Source organism: Ambystoma mexicanum, chromosome 1p, assembly GCF_040938575.1.
Source record: "Ambystoma mexicanum isolate Mex_15411 chromosome 1p, UKY_AmexF1_1, whole genome shotgun sequence".
Classification (NCBI taxonomy): Eukaryota; Metazoa; Chordata; class Amphibia; order Caudata; family Ambystomatidae; genus Ambystoma; species Ambystoma mexicanum.
This window is the reverse complement of record NC_090921.1, coordinates 338,378,193-338,392,884: the sequence shown is the minus strand read 5'-3', so window position 1 is coordinate 338,392,884 and position 14,692 is coordinate 338,378,193. Positions and strand designations below refer to the sequence as shown.

The 14,692-nt window shown below is 42.9% G+C and overlaps 1 protein-coding gene across 4 annotated transcripts in view; it reads left to right on the top strand.

The window, feature by feature from the left end:
• The window catches only part of TLE5 (TLE family member 5, transcriptional modulator), a 272,205-nt gene that overhangs the window by 24,819 nt on the left and 232,694 nt on the right, over positions 1-14,692 (top strand). For all 4 annotated transcript variants that reach the window (XM_069648274.1, XM_069648267.1, XM_069648285.1 and 1 more), the window contains exon 3: positions 5,150-5,213. In XM_069648274.1, coding sequence (XP_069504375.1) covers positions 5,150-5,213 — 64 coding nt within the window. The remainder of the gene's footprint in view (positions 1-5,149; positions 5,214-14,692) is intronic.

Sequence of the window (14,692 nt, the reverse complement as noted above, 5' to 3'; positions counted from 1 at the left end):
CAAGTGCAATACATTGTCCACCCCAGGAATTGATCAACAGATTGCTTCCCACTCCATCTACGCACAACACACTGCCCACCCTCAATCCATCTGCCACCAAAATCACATTTCCTGTCTCAAAATCCATCTGCATTCCATATAGTCCACCCCAAAATATTTGTGGATCACTTTTCCAATCCACTGAATGTCAATAGCGAGGCACCCCAGGGGCTTATGCTGGAAGTATAAGATGGTAATAATAATTGGCATTTATATAGTGCTACGAACCCACTCGTATCTGAGTGCTGCTTATTACCCACGGTGTGTGGTGTTCATTTATCGACCTCGGAAGGATGAAAGGCTGAGTTTGGCCCTTCCAGGATTCGAACCTGCGTTAGCAGGCTCTGCACAGATGTCAAAGCGAGTGCTCTACTCGACCCGCTAAGCTGTTTTGGGGTGAAAGATACTGTGATGAGGGAGAGAAGGGAAGCTCTTTCAGGATGCTGCAGGGAATAACCAGGTTTTGAGGGTCTTTCTGAAAGCGAGGTAGTCACCTTCACGGTGGATGTGCAGTGGAAGGGAGTTCCAGATGCTGGGGGCTTGGAGAGAGAAGACTGATCTCCCATTCTGGTTTCGCTGTATGACGATCATGAGGAATGCAATGGGCTGGGCCCCATCTTCTTTTCCTGTAGGAATTCTGGGCTAGTATTATGGACGATCCAGTGTGTGATGCATATGGCCTTAAAGGTCGCCTGTCGGCTGATTGGAAGCCAGTGTAGTATTCGAAGTCCAGGGGGTGATCTATTCTCTAGGCAAAAGGGCAATGCAGAGTCTAGCTGCCGACTTTTGGATTTGTTTACTGAACTGATCCGCTGTAGTGCCCATGTAGAGGGAATTGGCAGTCTTAAAAGGAGCAAATAATGGCAAGAACTGCTGAGAATCCATGTGGGTAGGAGATTGAGGGGGATGGGGCAGAAAATGCATAGGTGGAAGTGATGTGCTCTGCATACAGTGTGATGTGGGTTCTGCCTTATAAAGGTCTGTCTTGGGTGGATTAAGGGATGCATAAAGTAGCACTGTCCTCTTAGACAAAGACCATTTCCTGGAGAAAAGATTTGCATTTGAGCTAATTTGCATACCCAGAATACCTTGCTCTTGTGGCTCAGAACTGGAGGTGAACTTCTAGCGAGGCATTGTTGAATGTGACTTGGCTCAATTGGACTGTCCTACTTTCACATTTCATGCAACTTTTTTAAAATGTATTTATTTTTCCTTTTTCAAACCCACAACACCTTTCTTGATATATTTTGGATTTTTGTAGCACCTAGACCTGGGGGTGTTGCGGTGCTGGTACAGAGTGAGTAGGTACATACAGAAAATTGGTTATTCGTGTTTGTTCGAGTTTTCTGAAGGCTGGGAGTTTTCTGAAGGCTGGGAGTCTTACATTTCTGATGAGGTTGGGGGTAGAGTTCCACAAGGTGGGTGCAGTGACGCAGAAGCTAGGAATCCAGTGGGGCCGCACTGGCTATGTAGGGCGGAGAAGACTGGGATGACGATGCTAGTTTGGAGATGATCTCTCAATAGCCATGCTTCATGATGGGAGGGAGTTTAGAAGGGGAATTAGCTAGGTCAGGGTTTAGGGGCTAGTGGGAAGGGGTGGGGTTTGAGGGGTTGGGGCAGGAGGTCAAAGAAATGATGCTAGCAGTGAGTCAAAATTAGAGGATGGGTTGGTGGACTGAAAGAGTCAATGGGGTGTGATATGTTGAGGGCTTCCTAGTTTGTGAGGGGGCGGGGTCATAGAGTTGGAACATCAAACGAGAATTTGGAGACCTAAGAAGAAAGTGCTGCCCGGCTTGGGGAATTTCAACACCATTTGTGAGATTATTTTTTTACTTTTTTTTTTTTTTTTTATTTACTTGTCTGTAATCAAAACAAAATTTGATAAGAAATCACGTCTCAAATCTCACAAGTGAAAAAGAACAATGTTGTATGGGGAAAAATAGAATAGAAATGAGGAAGACACAATAAAACAAAGAAAAACCAGACAGAATGGTAGAGCTTTGTTAATTGATACTGATCACTTTCTGTTGCTAGTTTAAGTGCAGCCTCCAGCATCTTTACCGCCGCAGTAGACCATTTAGTCTTTTCACCTGTAACCAGGCGACACCACCATGTGTCTTCCTCTCGAAGCGTCGCATCGTGCATTAAAGGTGACAGTAACGCTTCTCGCAGATGTGCTGTTTTTACGCAATTCAGAAGTAAGTTTCTTAGTTTCCACCTCTTGTGTCTCTGGGCATAATCTGCATATTTTGGATAATGATTTTGTCCGAATGGCTTTGATTTCTTGAGTTGGCATTAAGTTAAATCTCATTTTCATGAATGTTTTCTGTAGTCTTTTGTCAGGGAACTTTATACAATAGTTCCGAGGTATCGCGAGCTTATTTGTTGTCGGCGGTAGGTGAGCAAGTAGCTTAGTGTGAGGACAGATGCGAGTGATTTAAGCTTTGGGGGCGGGAGTGTTGGGTGGGAGGGGCTGTCATCTTGCAGCAGAGAAAAAATGCTGTTGACCGGGATATTGCCTTTGCATCAAGTTGGAGACCTGATATTGAGATGGAAGCACTTGTGTGGTGTGGGCAGTCAGTGGGTTTAGGGCATTCTTGTGGAAGAGGCTATTTAAAATGTTCACAAACCCTTAGTTGAGGTGTTTAATAATGAGGGGCTGGGGGGGGGGGGGGCGAGAATTTCATGGAGGATAATTGGGTGGTTCACATCCGTGCAAGGGCATGAGTTGGTTTTGAAATGTTTTCTGGGAAAGCGCAATGTCTTTGCGGGTTTTCTGTCTACAGTGGTCCGAGTGCAACTGGAAGGAAATTAAAAACTTGGTGTTCTTGGTCTGCAAGGAGACCATTACTGAGCAAGAAAGGACCGGTCTGGAATCGGATCGCCTGACGCTCATAAATGGTTGACATGGGTGGTCTTCGCATGAGTTAACGCTGTACCACAAGGTCAAAGAAGAAATTGGTCTGGAGAGGGCACCTGTGCAAGGCAGGACGTGTGGTGCCATCCCATGGTATGAGGGGAAAGTTATTCTAGGCAGGCTGTAGTGGCCATTTGGCAGTGGCAGAGACTAAAGGAGTCAGATTGTTGCTGGATGCAACTATAGAGGTGACTGGTCAAGAAGGGTGGTAGCACGTGTGGGGAGGCGGATAAGGCACTCGCATTGCATGGAGTCATTAGAACCCATTGCTCTACTGTTTGTTGCACTGGACATGCTGGGTCCAGTCTGTGGGTCAGCGGAGAGTGAAAAAGTATATAATCGTCCTGGTGGACCTCATGGGTTCAGATGGTTTGTGAGGCGGACTCCAGGGCTGTCGAGTTTTTGGACTGTTTCAAAGGAAAGTTTTTTTTTTTCCCCTGAAGTTCTCACAGGCAATGGGGTTCAATTGACTGAGGATTATGGAGATATTTCTGGAGGGTATATGGGTGACCTAGCCAGGATCTGATTGTTAGTAAGAGGGTATTTGCCTGCAGACTAGCACTGCAGGGCCAATTCCGTTTGAGGCGCTAAAGAAAAGTAAATGGCACATCACGACCAACTGTAGTTGGGTAGGGCTAGCTTTGTAGAGTGGGTCGACCAGGGTTTCATGTAGTATCGCAAGGAAACGGGAACGTGGAGAAATGATGAAGAATGTGAGGGAGAGTTTGAGGAAGCCAGGTGCCTGTCTACAAAGGTTTTGGGGAGCACAGAGCATCGGAAATGTTTCACAATGCGGTAGTGATGGAGGATGGGAGAAATTACCTGAGAATAGTAATATAAAACGGCCAATGGGCCTTGTAGTAGGGGCGCTTGAAAGGAGTGCAAATGAAGATCCGAGATTTAATGGTAGCCAGCAATTCCATCGAATGACAATGCATCTAATGGCAAACCGTTTTTTTTCTTCATCAAAATACCATTCCATAGAATGGCCATTTCGTTGAATAAAATTCAATGGATCCATCGAAGGATTAGGGGTTAGATTAGGGTTGGGCTAGGGTTAGTTTAAGGGTTACGTTGGGGTTAGGGTTAGTTTAAGGGTTACATTAGGGTTGGGGGCTAGGGTTTAAGGGTTACGTTCGGGTTCAGAGGTTAAGAGAAAATCTAGTGTATCCTCAATGAAGGCTTTTTGGTGCAGGGTGAATAGAGTACAAAATATACAGGGATTTGATGTGGTGGTTGATGGTGTACTAGGTCCCTTGATGGATCTTGTTGCTTACATCAGGATGGACATTAATCCATGTAAATGTAGAATGTTATATTTTTAATTTTTTTAATTGGTGTACACTTGCGGATTTGTGTTTAGCTTAGGTAACCAAAGCATGTAGCTTTGTAGTAAGTGGATACGTGTGTACATTGTTCAAAATGGAAGCTTAAACCTATATTTTACAAGTTTTCTTTGAGGCTATAAATCTGCTTTCGTCACAGGTGTCCATGCTAGTAGCCAACTGCGAGCAATTTTCTGTGACTGGTGCCATTCAACAGATCTTCATTCTTTTCCAGTGGTGGTTTGAGGAGGTCGAAGCTTGATGCAACCTCTGTCCCTCAACCTTGTTTCTAGACCTCTTGCTAATTTTAATTGGGGTGCACAGCAGATGGAAGGGAAATGCATTGGGAAAAACTAGCAATTGTTAAATTCCTTAATCATCTAGTTAAGGGATTCAAAGGGAAAAGCACACAGAGATTCTATGTTGAAGATGACTGAAAACATGCCACAGGTCCAGCTGGGAAGTGGAATCGGCAGGGGTATGCAATTGAATGGAAAATACTCTAGACATGCTATTGTTTTTTAGCTGTATCAACCACTCTAGACAACACAGTTTGGGAGAGCAGTTGTGCTAAGGAGTCCCTGGAATACTAGTACACCAAGATGTTTGCATCAAAGTTGCCCGTACTGTTCACTGGCGAAAATATGCAGATGTCCCTGATCGTGCCATGCAAAAGTATCAGTCAGTATTGGGAGCATGGTTATTAAGACATGGGTGCAAAAGTCCTGGGTGGAGGAGAGCAATAAAACCTAGGTAAGACGGGCATGGGTACTTGATGTTTAAGACCTTGGGTGTTAATTAATAACCTTGTACTATTCCTTTTTGTGACCACTTAAGGTGGTTTAACTCTTCCTGTGTTTACTTTCAGCTTAAAGTTGGAGTGTGATAAACTGGCCAGTGAGAAATCTGAAATGCAGCGTCATTATGTTATGGTATGTGGTCACTTTCAACAGGTTTTCATTTTTTCTTCCGTTGCCCTCCAGTAATGCATTAAAAGCACAGTGCTATACCATGTACTTTTTTTTTTTTTTTTTTTTTTTTTTAAAGCAGCAGTACTGAAAGTTTTACTTGTTAATACCTTGCCCGACTCCTGATGTGACAAGAGGCCTCATAATTGCAAGCTCTTTGGGTGGGTGCAGATGGAGTCACTGCGTGCACCTACTGGATGCACAGAGGTGTATTTAGTATCCATCTGAGGTTTTGGGGGCTGGTTAGGCTAGGGTGTGGGAATGGGAATCGAGCAGTTGATCGCATAGTACTGTCCTCATTTTTAGGTAGCTGAACTATTGCCTTACTATCAAATCCCCCGTTCAGACCTCCATAGGTGATTAAATTGTGTGTGGATCAAACCAAAATACGTTCCATGTTAATCTTGCGTATGATCAACATATAGGGCTGGATTTATCAGAATCGGTCCCCTGGCCAAACCATTCTTATGTTTCTATAATTGTCATGTGCACACAAGTTACTTTGCTTGAAGTCTTTGTCCCTTGCCCCACCAACCCCACCCGCTTAAGAGGAGTTGAATGTGCCCTCTGTTACTTGCGTCCAATTTTTAGATCCCCCCCCCCCCCTCAATCCACATTCGCTAGTAATAAAAGTAAAAACAGCCCCTTGCCTTTAGTTAACTGATTTCCTTTGTGGCTAGTTGGTAATAGATGTTTATGCTCTTTCTGTACTGAATACAGAATCAGATACAAGATTGGCAAATGTAGGCATACTCAAACTGCATTAATAATTGTATGACAATTCTACCCCTTTAATGTGCATGTTTAAAGCAAGCTGTCTTAATCCCAATACTGTTGGTTGGGCTTTTGGTATTAGCCATAAGAGTTGCTCCTGCTGGAATGTTTTAAACCGTGCCAGCCAGCCCTCTTATAATTCAGCATGTTTTTTTTTTTCTTCTGTACATTCAAACAATTACTGTTCACTCGGAATAGCAAATGTTTCTGTGAAGAAGCCAGTGCTAGTTTTTATTGTTTTGAGCCTCATGCCAAAAATATAGTAAATGGTTTAATTCTACTTTCCGAGTTTGTATAACTCGGAATACTGCAGAATTTCTCTGCTACAGTCTTTCTCCACTACCGCCTCAAAGTGCTGCATATACTGACAGTGACGTTAGAGTATTTATGCAACTGCTTGCTCTTCCTGTCCCGGTGAAGCTTGCAACCTTTTGAAACCATCTATCTCTTGAGGCGTTTTACATTGCTGTAATATACTGTAAAGCACTAGCATGAAGATCTTTTAACTCAAAAGAAAATATTTTTTTTTAGGTCTCGCTGGTTGAACAAACAAAAGGGGGGGGGGGGAGTCTGGAAAAAAGCCAGATTAGAAGAGCTTCTTTGTTTCAACTACTTATATACAGATTAATGCGGAGTTTCCGTTTCTCATTTGGTGTTGGTGATTGCATTTGTCAGTGTCGTTTGTAATTATGTTTATATTGACCTCTTGGAGTTTCATTTTGAGTCCAAATGTAGCTCAGTTGTAGTTTCTCTCCCACTTGTCTAGTCTTGCATCTTGATCAAATGACCTACTTGGAAATGGGTGAACCTGACTACATTTGAGAGGATGAAAGTAACTCAACTGTAGGGTATTCACGCCCTTCTACTATTGTCTAGTCTTTCAAGGCCCTCTAACAATGTGAAAATGGAGCGGTGTGTAGTACTAGATAGGGTGTTGGGCATCTAGGTTACTCAGTCTGAGGGTGGCCTTAATATTTCAGGGTAATGTGAGCAGTGCTCCAGATAAGAATGTACTCATTTATTGTTGGGGTAAGAGGATATTTTTAGGGAGTAAAATGGTCCATTCCAATGGGCTATTTTAATAAGTGAGGCAAGATGTTTTAACTGAATGTTTTGAAATATAAAATTCATTGCGCCAAGTTAATCGTGCACATTAACTTAGTTTCTTCCTGTTGCACTAGGTGTACTACTAACCAACGTATTCATGGAAAGTAGGGGCGAGTTGGGCAGAAAGCAAGTAACATTCTGTATCAAACTCCCTACCCTCCCTTGGCTTCCAATGTTGGCATTGTTAGTTGTGAAACGCTGGGTAATCCCTTTGCTCAGATAAAAGGAAGCATTGGTGATTACAAATAAAACGTTCTTAGGAATAACTAAGGGAAGGGTTTGAAGTAATATACAATGGTTTATGGAGAAAGGGCATTTTACTGCTTTCATTTTTCTGCCACCAGGAGATCTGTTTGGCCCATTGGGTAAGCTCTTGTTAAAGTGTGCGCAGGGTGTTGGTGGGGTTATTCTGCTGCTAAACAAAGTGATGGGATTTCGATAAATCCCTAAATGTTTGTTCTCCAGGTCTTGGTTGCAAGGATTCTGAAAGGTTTAGTTGGTCTTTGAGACCTGGCAGAATTTGCACTGAATTAACCTTCTTGGGTAAGGTGGCAATGGAATGTGCATAAAAGAAAGGTTCTGCATATAGAGATTTTAGTTGCAAATGTACCATATTTATTCCTTCTGTAGCTTCCCTATTGCGAACACTTGTTGGGACAGATTTTCCATCGTTCAGAGTAAATAGTAGAGGTGAAAGAGGTTGATTCTGACTGGTCCACTGCGAGATATTGGATCTGAAAGTAAACTTTTCACTTCAGTGAAGGACCAGTGTAGTTATTGATTCAAAAGTTATGCATTGGTGTTTGAAGCCACGTTTTGGCATACAAGTGTTAATGTCTTATTACTTGGTCACAGTGAGTCGGATCTGGACCAACTAGCGATTGGCTGCTATTTTAGAATGTATTCTCTTCCATAATTTAAGATGGCTATAGACCTGTTGGGTTCACAATGTTTATTCTTTACCTGCTTGATTGTGTTCGGGTCATTTCACCCATTGATGGTGTTTCCTGGTGTTCGGGACAATAAGGTGCACAATTCCATTGCCACCTTGCCCAAGAATTTCCCCTCAGTGCAAATTCTGCCAGGTCTCGAAACAAGATCAACAAAACCAAATTCTATAATTTCAGAATCATTGCAACCAAGATATGGAGAACAGACCAATATTTAGATTTATCGAAATCCCATCACCTTATTCAGCATAATGTCCCCTTAGCCCCACCAACAACCTGCACACGCTCAACAAGAGCTTTCCCAATGGGCTAAACAAGAGATCTCCTTGTGGCAGAATAATTATAGCAGTTAAAATGTCCCTTCTCTATAAACCATTGTATACTTCAAACTCTTCCCATTAGTTAATAAGAAATTCTCTTATTTGCAATCGCCAATACTTTTTATCTGAGCAAAGGGATTACTCAGCGTTTCACAGCTAACCATGCAATCATTGGAAGCCCAAGGGACGGTAGGGAGTTCGATACGGAAAGTTACTTGCTGTCTGCCCAACTCGCCCATACTTCCCATTGATGTCGATTAGTAGTACACATGGTGCCACAGTAAGAAACTATTCTTACTGTGATCTTAATGTGCACGATAACTTAGTGCAATGAATTATATATTTCAAAACATTTTCAGTATCTTGCCTCATTATTAAATGATCAGATGGGCAATGGATAAGCGGTGAGAACAGTAGCAAATTGCTTGTAAAAGTTGTCGTAGCCAGTCTGGCTTAGGAGGGTCACCTGAGACTTCCACTTCAGTTATTGGTGCTTCTAGAGCTGTACTATTGAGGGGAAAAAATGTGGCAGATTGAAGCAAAGTAAGAATGACTTTTGGGAGGAGTCTTTAATCTTGTATGCAGAGAATATCCTAATATTCCAAACTATTTATCTGGTTACGAATGCTGAGTTTGTCAATCAAAATCTTGAAGCTTCTCTATAGTATTTGCACCTGATGGGTTGGGCTTTGTTCGATGTGCTAAAGCCTGACTTTCTGGTGCCCGAGTGCTTTCAACTATGACCTAGCGGCCTGAAGCTGTCTGTACAGCTTCGGAGAACCCCAGAGCCTGTATTGGGTCTCAAAGAAACGCATGCGGTTCATGCTGTATGTTTGACTATAGCAATTATTTTTTCTTCTCTTGGTAGCAAAACTAAAACCCCTGTTGGGATTAAATGCTTAAGTAGCGAGTAATTTTGGAGCTTGGGACCACACTCTTGGAAGTGTTTAGGTGTGTTGTCCTGTGTTATGTGGTGATTGACATGTTATTTTATTGGAGGATGGAGCCCAGGGACTGAGTATAAAAAGTAATCCATGCTTGAGCTTTGATACATGTGTAGTCCCTAGTAGTGGGGTGGAAGTGTCTCGCTGTCACTCAAATGTAAGTTTGAATTGTTTAAGAGAAACTGGGGGACGAGCTGTCTGAGTCTGGTTGAATTTTTATCCATAGTTAAGTGCAAGACCAAATTAAACAGCCTTCGCCTAATTCTCCTTTCTGAAACTGGACTATATCTAGCAAGAATGTAATTTTTGGTCTTGTTTCTATTTATCGACAAGAGACCGAAACTTGCACTGAAGGTTAATTCCTATCAGTCAACCCTGATCATCTTTAACCGCCGATACTTATAATCAAAATGGTTAGCCTTTAACGAGGGAGGACACACCATATATGCAGAACCATCTCGCAGACATCTCGCAGGAGAGGAGTCTCCTGTCGAAGGTCCATATTAGCCCAAGTTCTTGGAGCTTATTAAGGATACTGTTTTTCATGTGGGAATTGGGCCCCTGTATGTTCAAATTCATTAGCCTTATGTTGGTTATTGGTGTAAAATTGAGGCCTCAAACCTAGTGGACAGTGTTTTTTACCAGTTTCACCATTGGATTGGCTTCAATGCTATCTATGAATCATGAAGGGATAATGAATGACCGCCTCTGCCAATAAGCCATTTTCCAATTGGACAACTAACTTTGGATCTTGGAAGTTTTATTCTTCTTTAATCATCTTTATCAATGTTGGGTTGCCCGCTGCTGTTCAAATGACAGTGTACCTCTGTGCCTAAGCGGTCACCTTCACCTTCCACTATTTCAAACATACAGAATATACTTTCCTCGGGAGGATAGCTCTGGGGCAACATGCTTGCCTTGATAGCAAGAAGACTAAGAGCAATACTGGTTTGATCCCCGGGTCTGTGCTTTGAAACCTCTCGATATTAAGCGCATTATAAATAACCTATCCTTCACATAGGGCACAGTAGTTCCAGTGTCAACTAGTTAATTACCAGCTCAACGTTTCAGTCTCTAAATGGTGAAACCCAGTAGGTTCTGTAATTCTGCTACTATGCAATCTTATGCCATCACAGGGACTCTGCAATGGAACAAGGTTAACAATTGCGAGGCCCATGTAACTGATAACTTAGATAATGTTCTTGCAATGCGCATACCTCTCATTCAATCTGATAGACCTTTACCTTTCAGTTACTTATAGGTTTAACCTTTTCAATTACTATTGAGTCATGGGGACCTATGCCCATTTCCTGGAAGCATTCAGTGGTCATTCCAATATTTAATATTTATCAATTACTGACTGATATTGACCTTCAAGATATGCTAGAATGGGGTATGCTACACTGGGAATGGCTAGTTTCTTAAACGCATTAGGAGTGCATGCTCTGGATGCAATTGTGATGAAACCTAGCTTAAACAGGATCTACAGTACAAACTGGACCCCCATTCCCCCAAAAAGGTTAACTATCCACACCAGCCTGAAGTGAATTGATGCCATGCCCTTGTTGGGGAAGATGACATTGAATGTAGTATTACTCTCTGAGGAGCGAGGAAGAGGGGAGGTGTGTGTGTGTGTGTGTGTGTGTGTGTGTGTGGGGGGGGGGTGGGGGAGGGGGTATTTTGCTTCATGAGGTGGCGGACTGGGATTGTGCTCAGAACCATCTTTGTTTATTTTTCCAATAGTATTTTTATTGAAATCTCAATGAACGTGGCATTAGATCAACTTAAAATCATTGCAATTTCGTTTGATTTTTTCATATCCCCAATTAAACTATAAACCAAATTAACCAATGAACGTGTGTATGTATATTTTGCCCCACTTACTGCCTCCTGCTCGATAGATCAGATCTACTTTTTACTTAATGTGCCCCTCCATCCAGAGTCCATTATCTTTTATTTATTTTTTGAGTATTAGCTTCAAAAGAAGCTTTTGACCAATTAGTTCAAATTCAACATAAAGACAATATGAAGAAAAAAACCAAGAAAAAGTTGAAGTAAACAAATCCCATAACTCTAGAAACATTCCATAACTCTGAAAACATATACTATTATTTAGATCAATTGCTGTGAAAAGGAAGAGGGGAAATGGGGAGAAGAATAAAAGGAAAGAAAAATACAGGTGGGAGGAAAGGACCAGTTCAGCCAGAGTTGGCAGCTTCTTTCAGTCTTGTTATGCAGAAATAAGCTTTCTTTCTCACTTCTCAAGTTGTAAAAGAAATGATTGATACCATCTCTAGCAGGGCAAAAGTTATAGATAACCTTGAGCCCTGGAGCAGCTGTAACCAAATGTCTGTCTTTGTTAAAGTTCGATTGTTTACAAAAAATCTCCCCAGTAGATTGCGACGAATGTCCATGATGCCCTGACAACTCATGATGAGATGGCGAAGTGTTTCCATTGGATGACCACAAAGTCGACATTAATAGTCTCTCGTACTTCTGTTTTCTTGCTTCGAGAATTTCTTTGGTCGGGAAGATGTTGAAGCAAAGTCTTAAATTGCTGTTGCAGCTCCGCCGAGGGAAACTTACTCGGATACAGCAGAGTTCGTTGCCTTGAACAAGCAAGGTCTATTTGCCATAGAGTTTGGATGACTGCGCCAGCACTGAGGACTCGATCCAATCATGCTCTTACAGCTTTTTTTTTTTTTTTATTTTTTTACAAGATCTGGACTTTCAATAAGTAGTTTCGCAGTGGTCGATTGAGACCAACATGCTTAAACATTTGGAGCTCCATTCAACAAGTAAAGGCTCTTTCTGACTTCAGTGCTTGGCCCAACTGTCCAAAACCGCTATCTGGTGGAGGTAGTAAGCATTTACGATAGAAAGATAGTTTTCCAGCTGATGTAAGTAATGAGAGTAAGTCGGTCCAAACTCTTTTCTTATTACAGCCCCAGGTATGCAGTTAGGGAGGTCAAGTACGGCTCTCCAAAATAGGCCCTCTAAGGTTTGCCATATCTTCCAGCTCATCTGGAGAGAGCACTCCTCCGCCCCATAGGTCACAATAGGGACTAGCTTCATGGTGTAGAAGCGGAGCAAGGGTGTCAATGTAAATTTAAAATATCTGCGTTTGATCAGTCTTGCCTGTGCTGTCAGCATCTTCAATTTATGCCTGAATGCTATTTACCTTGGGTCTTCACTATAGCTTGCGTTGATTGGGATGCCTAAATAGAGCATTACTGATGTCTCTCGGATCTGGTCACTATGTGCCAACCCTTAAACTTCATGAGGTTGTGTCTTTTTCTTTCAAGGTAAGCACCATCGATTTGGTGGCGTTTACCCTTGGGTCATTGGAAGATGAGAAGAGAGCTAAGGCATTCAATTGGCGCTTGAGCCCGATTGGAGTTTCATCCAGAAGAATGACCTAGTCTGCGTACAATAATCTATTCATTGGGGAGCACACAATACAAGGGGGAGGTGGAGAAGCATCTAATTTCCGTAAAGGCGTCACCCATGTCTGAGATGCTTTCCATTATTGTCTAGAGCGTTAGTCCTGTAGTAAGTGTAATGTTGAGGCCTAAAAAAATGCTCCTTTTCCTGAACATACTTGTGTGAGAATTGTCCTATTCCCTCTTGTATGCACCATGAGTTTTTCCATGGCTACAGTTTCCCAGATCGTAACCCACCAGTAGGACAAGATCGGTCACTCGTCCGATTTCCTAAAGTGTTAATTTCAGCTTTGCTGCCAGTAGCCGCTGTTGTGAGCTCTGCCTTAGAGCCTGATGCCGGGAGCATGCCATCCTCTGACACATCGTTAGTAGTAAGGTGCACGGGCACATAGGAAGACAAACCCCAGTGATGTCTTTGATCTTTCTTGCTGGTACATTTGTATCGTGTGGCACTGCCCCAACATGTAAGAGGTCTCCCTGCTTGCCACACCCATGCCAGCAACAGTCTGTGTTCTGGTGATATTGCATGTAATCTGAGGGGTTATGTACCATATCTTTATCGCACATTCCTTGTACTTGGTTCATCTGGAGCTTTTGTCAGTTCGGATTCATATGTTCTGTCAGGAGTCCTGTGACTTCCTGTCCCAATGCGTGTTTTTTTTTTTTTTTTTTTTTTTTTTTTTTTTTTTTTTCCTCCTTGACACATACGCTAATTTGTCAGTGGTGGCTTTCTCTAGCAAGCGGTAACAAGTAGATATTTTCTGTGAGCTATGGACCTCTGAAATCTGAAGTTCAATTCCTGTTGGGAGGCGTGTGCCTGCTGTGATTACCTTGTTGGAGACCCAGTGCCTGATTTGGAAGTACCTACATTGTTCTATTTCGGGAAGTGAACATTTCCTTGGGGACAAAGATGGTCATCCCCAAAGAAAAGTTCACTCCCCGAAACAGAACAATGTCTTTGAGCCTCAGAGTCCCCATCGACTCCCAGTGTTGAAAAGCGCACTTCATCATGCCTGGGGAGAATTCTGGGTTCTGTAGCATCAGTGACAATGGGCCAGTCGGTTCTTGTTCCCAGATCCCAAGCTTCGAGTGGTTCTGGTGGACTCCAACAGCGGGTTCCTGGCAGATTTTGGCTGGAACAGGAGATGTGCCAAGGGAGTACGGGTGCAGGCTTGCTCTATCATTTCCCAGTTGGCTCTTATATCACAGCGAGCCCATTCCAACATTGGGGCGATCTGCGCTGCGTGGAAATGGCGCAGTCCTGACCGAACCCCTGGGCTCCACATTCTCTTTGACCGCAGGACTATGTCTTGATATTCTGGGTGGCTTCTTCCTCTAAATGTGTTGGCCTATTCTTTGCAAGTCTAGTAGATCCTTTACTGGCATTACAATTGAAAGTGCCTGGAAGATAAAGGAGTCAGTAGGATAGTCATTTAATTCTTCCCAGCCAGGACATTTCCTGGTTCTCACAGATTTTCAGAGCAGCTTTGGTCTCATTTCAGAATTTTGGGTCTTGTATGACTTGGTGATTTGCACTCCCAGGTATGTGAGCTCATAGTTTGCCCATTTGAATGGGAAGGTTGATGTCATTGCCAATTGGGTTGCTGGTGTTTCATTGATCACCATCCCTACTGATTACTGATTTATCCCAAGACTAGGTGGAATCTGTCAAGAAGGACGGGAATAGATTGGAGGGATTCTGGAGGAAGCAAATGGCGTTGTCTGTATTAAGTGTTGTCTTAGTATGTCTGGCCTGTGATGGAGGGGGTGTTCTAATCATTTGTGCGAGGGCCTCCATTACTAGCGCAAAGACTAAGGGGGGACAGTGGGCACCCTTGTCTTGTGACTCAGCCCCAATTCCCCTGGCCTGTCTTGGCCCCTTCGACATTAACTACGGTGGATAGA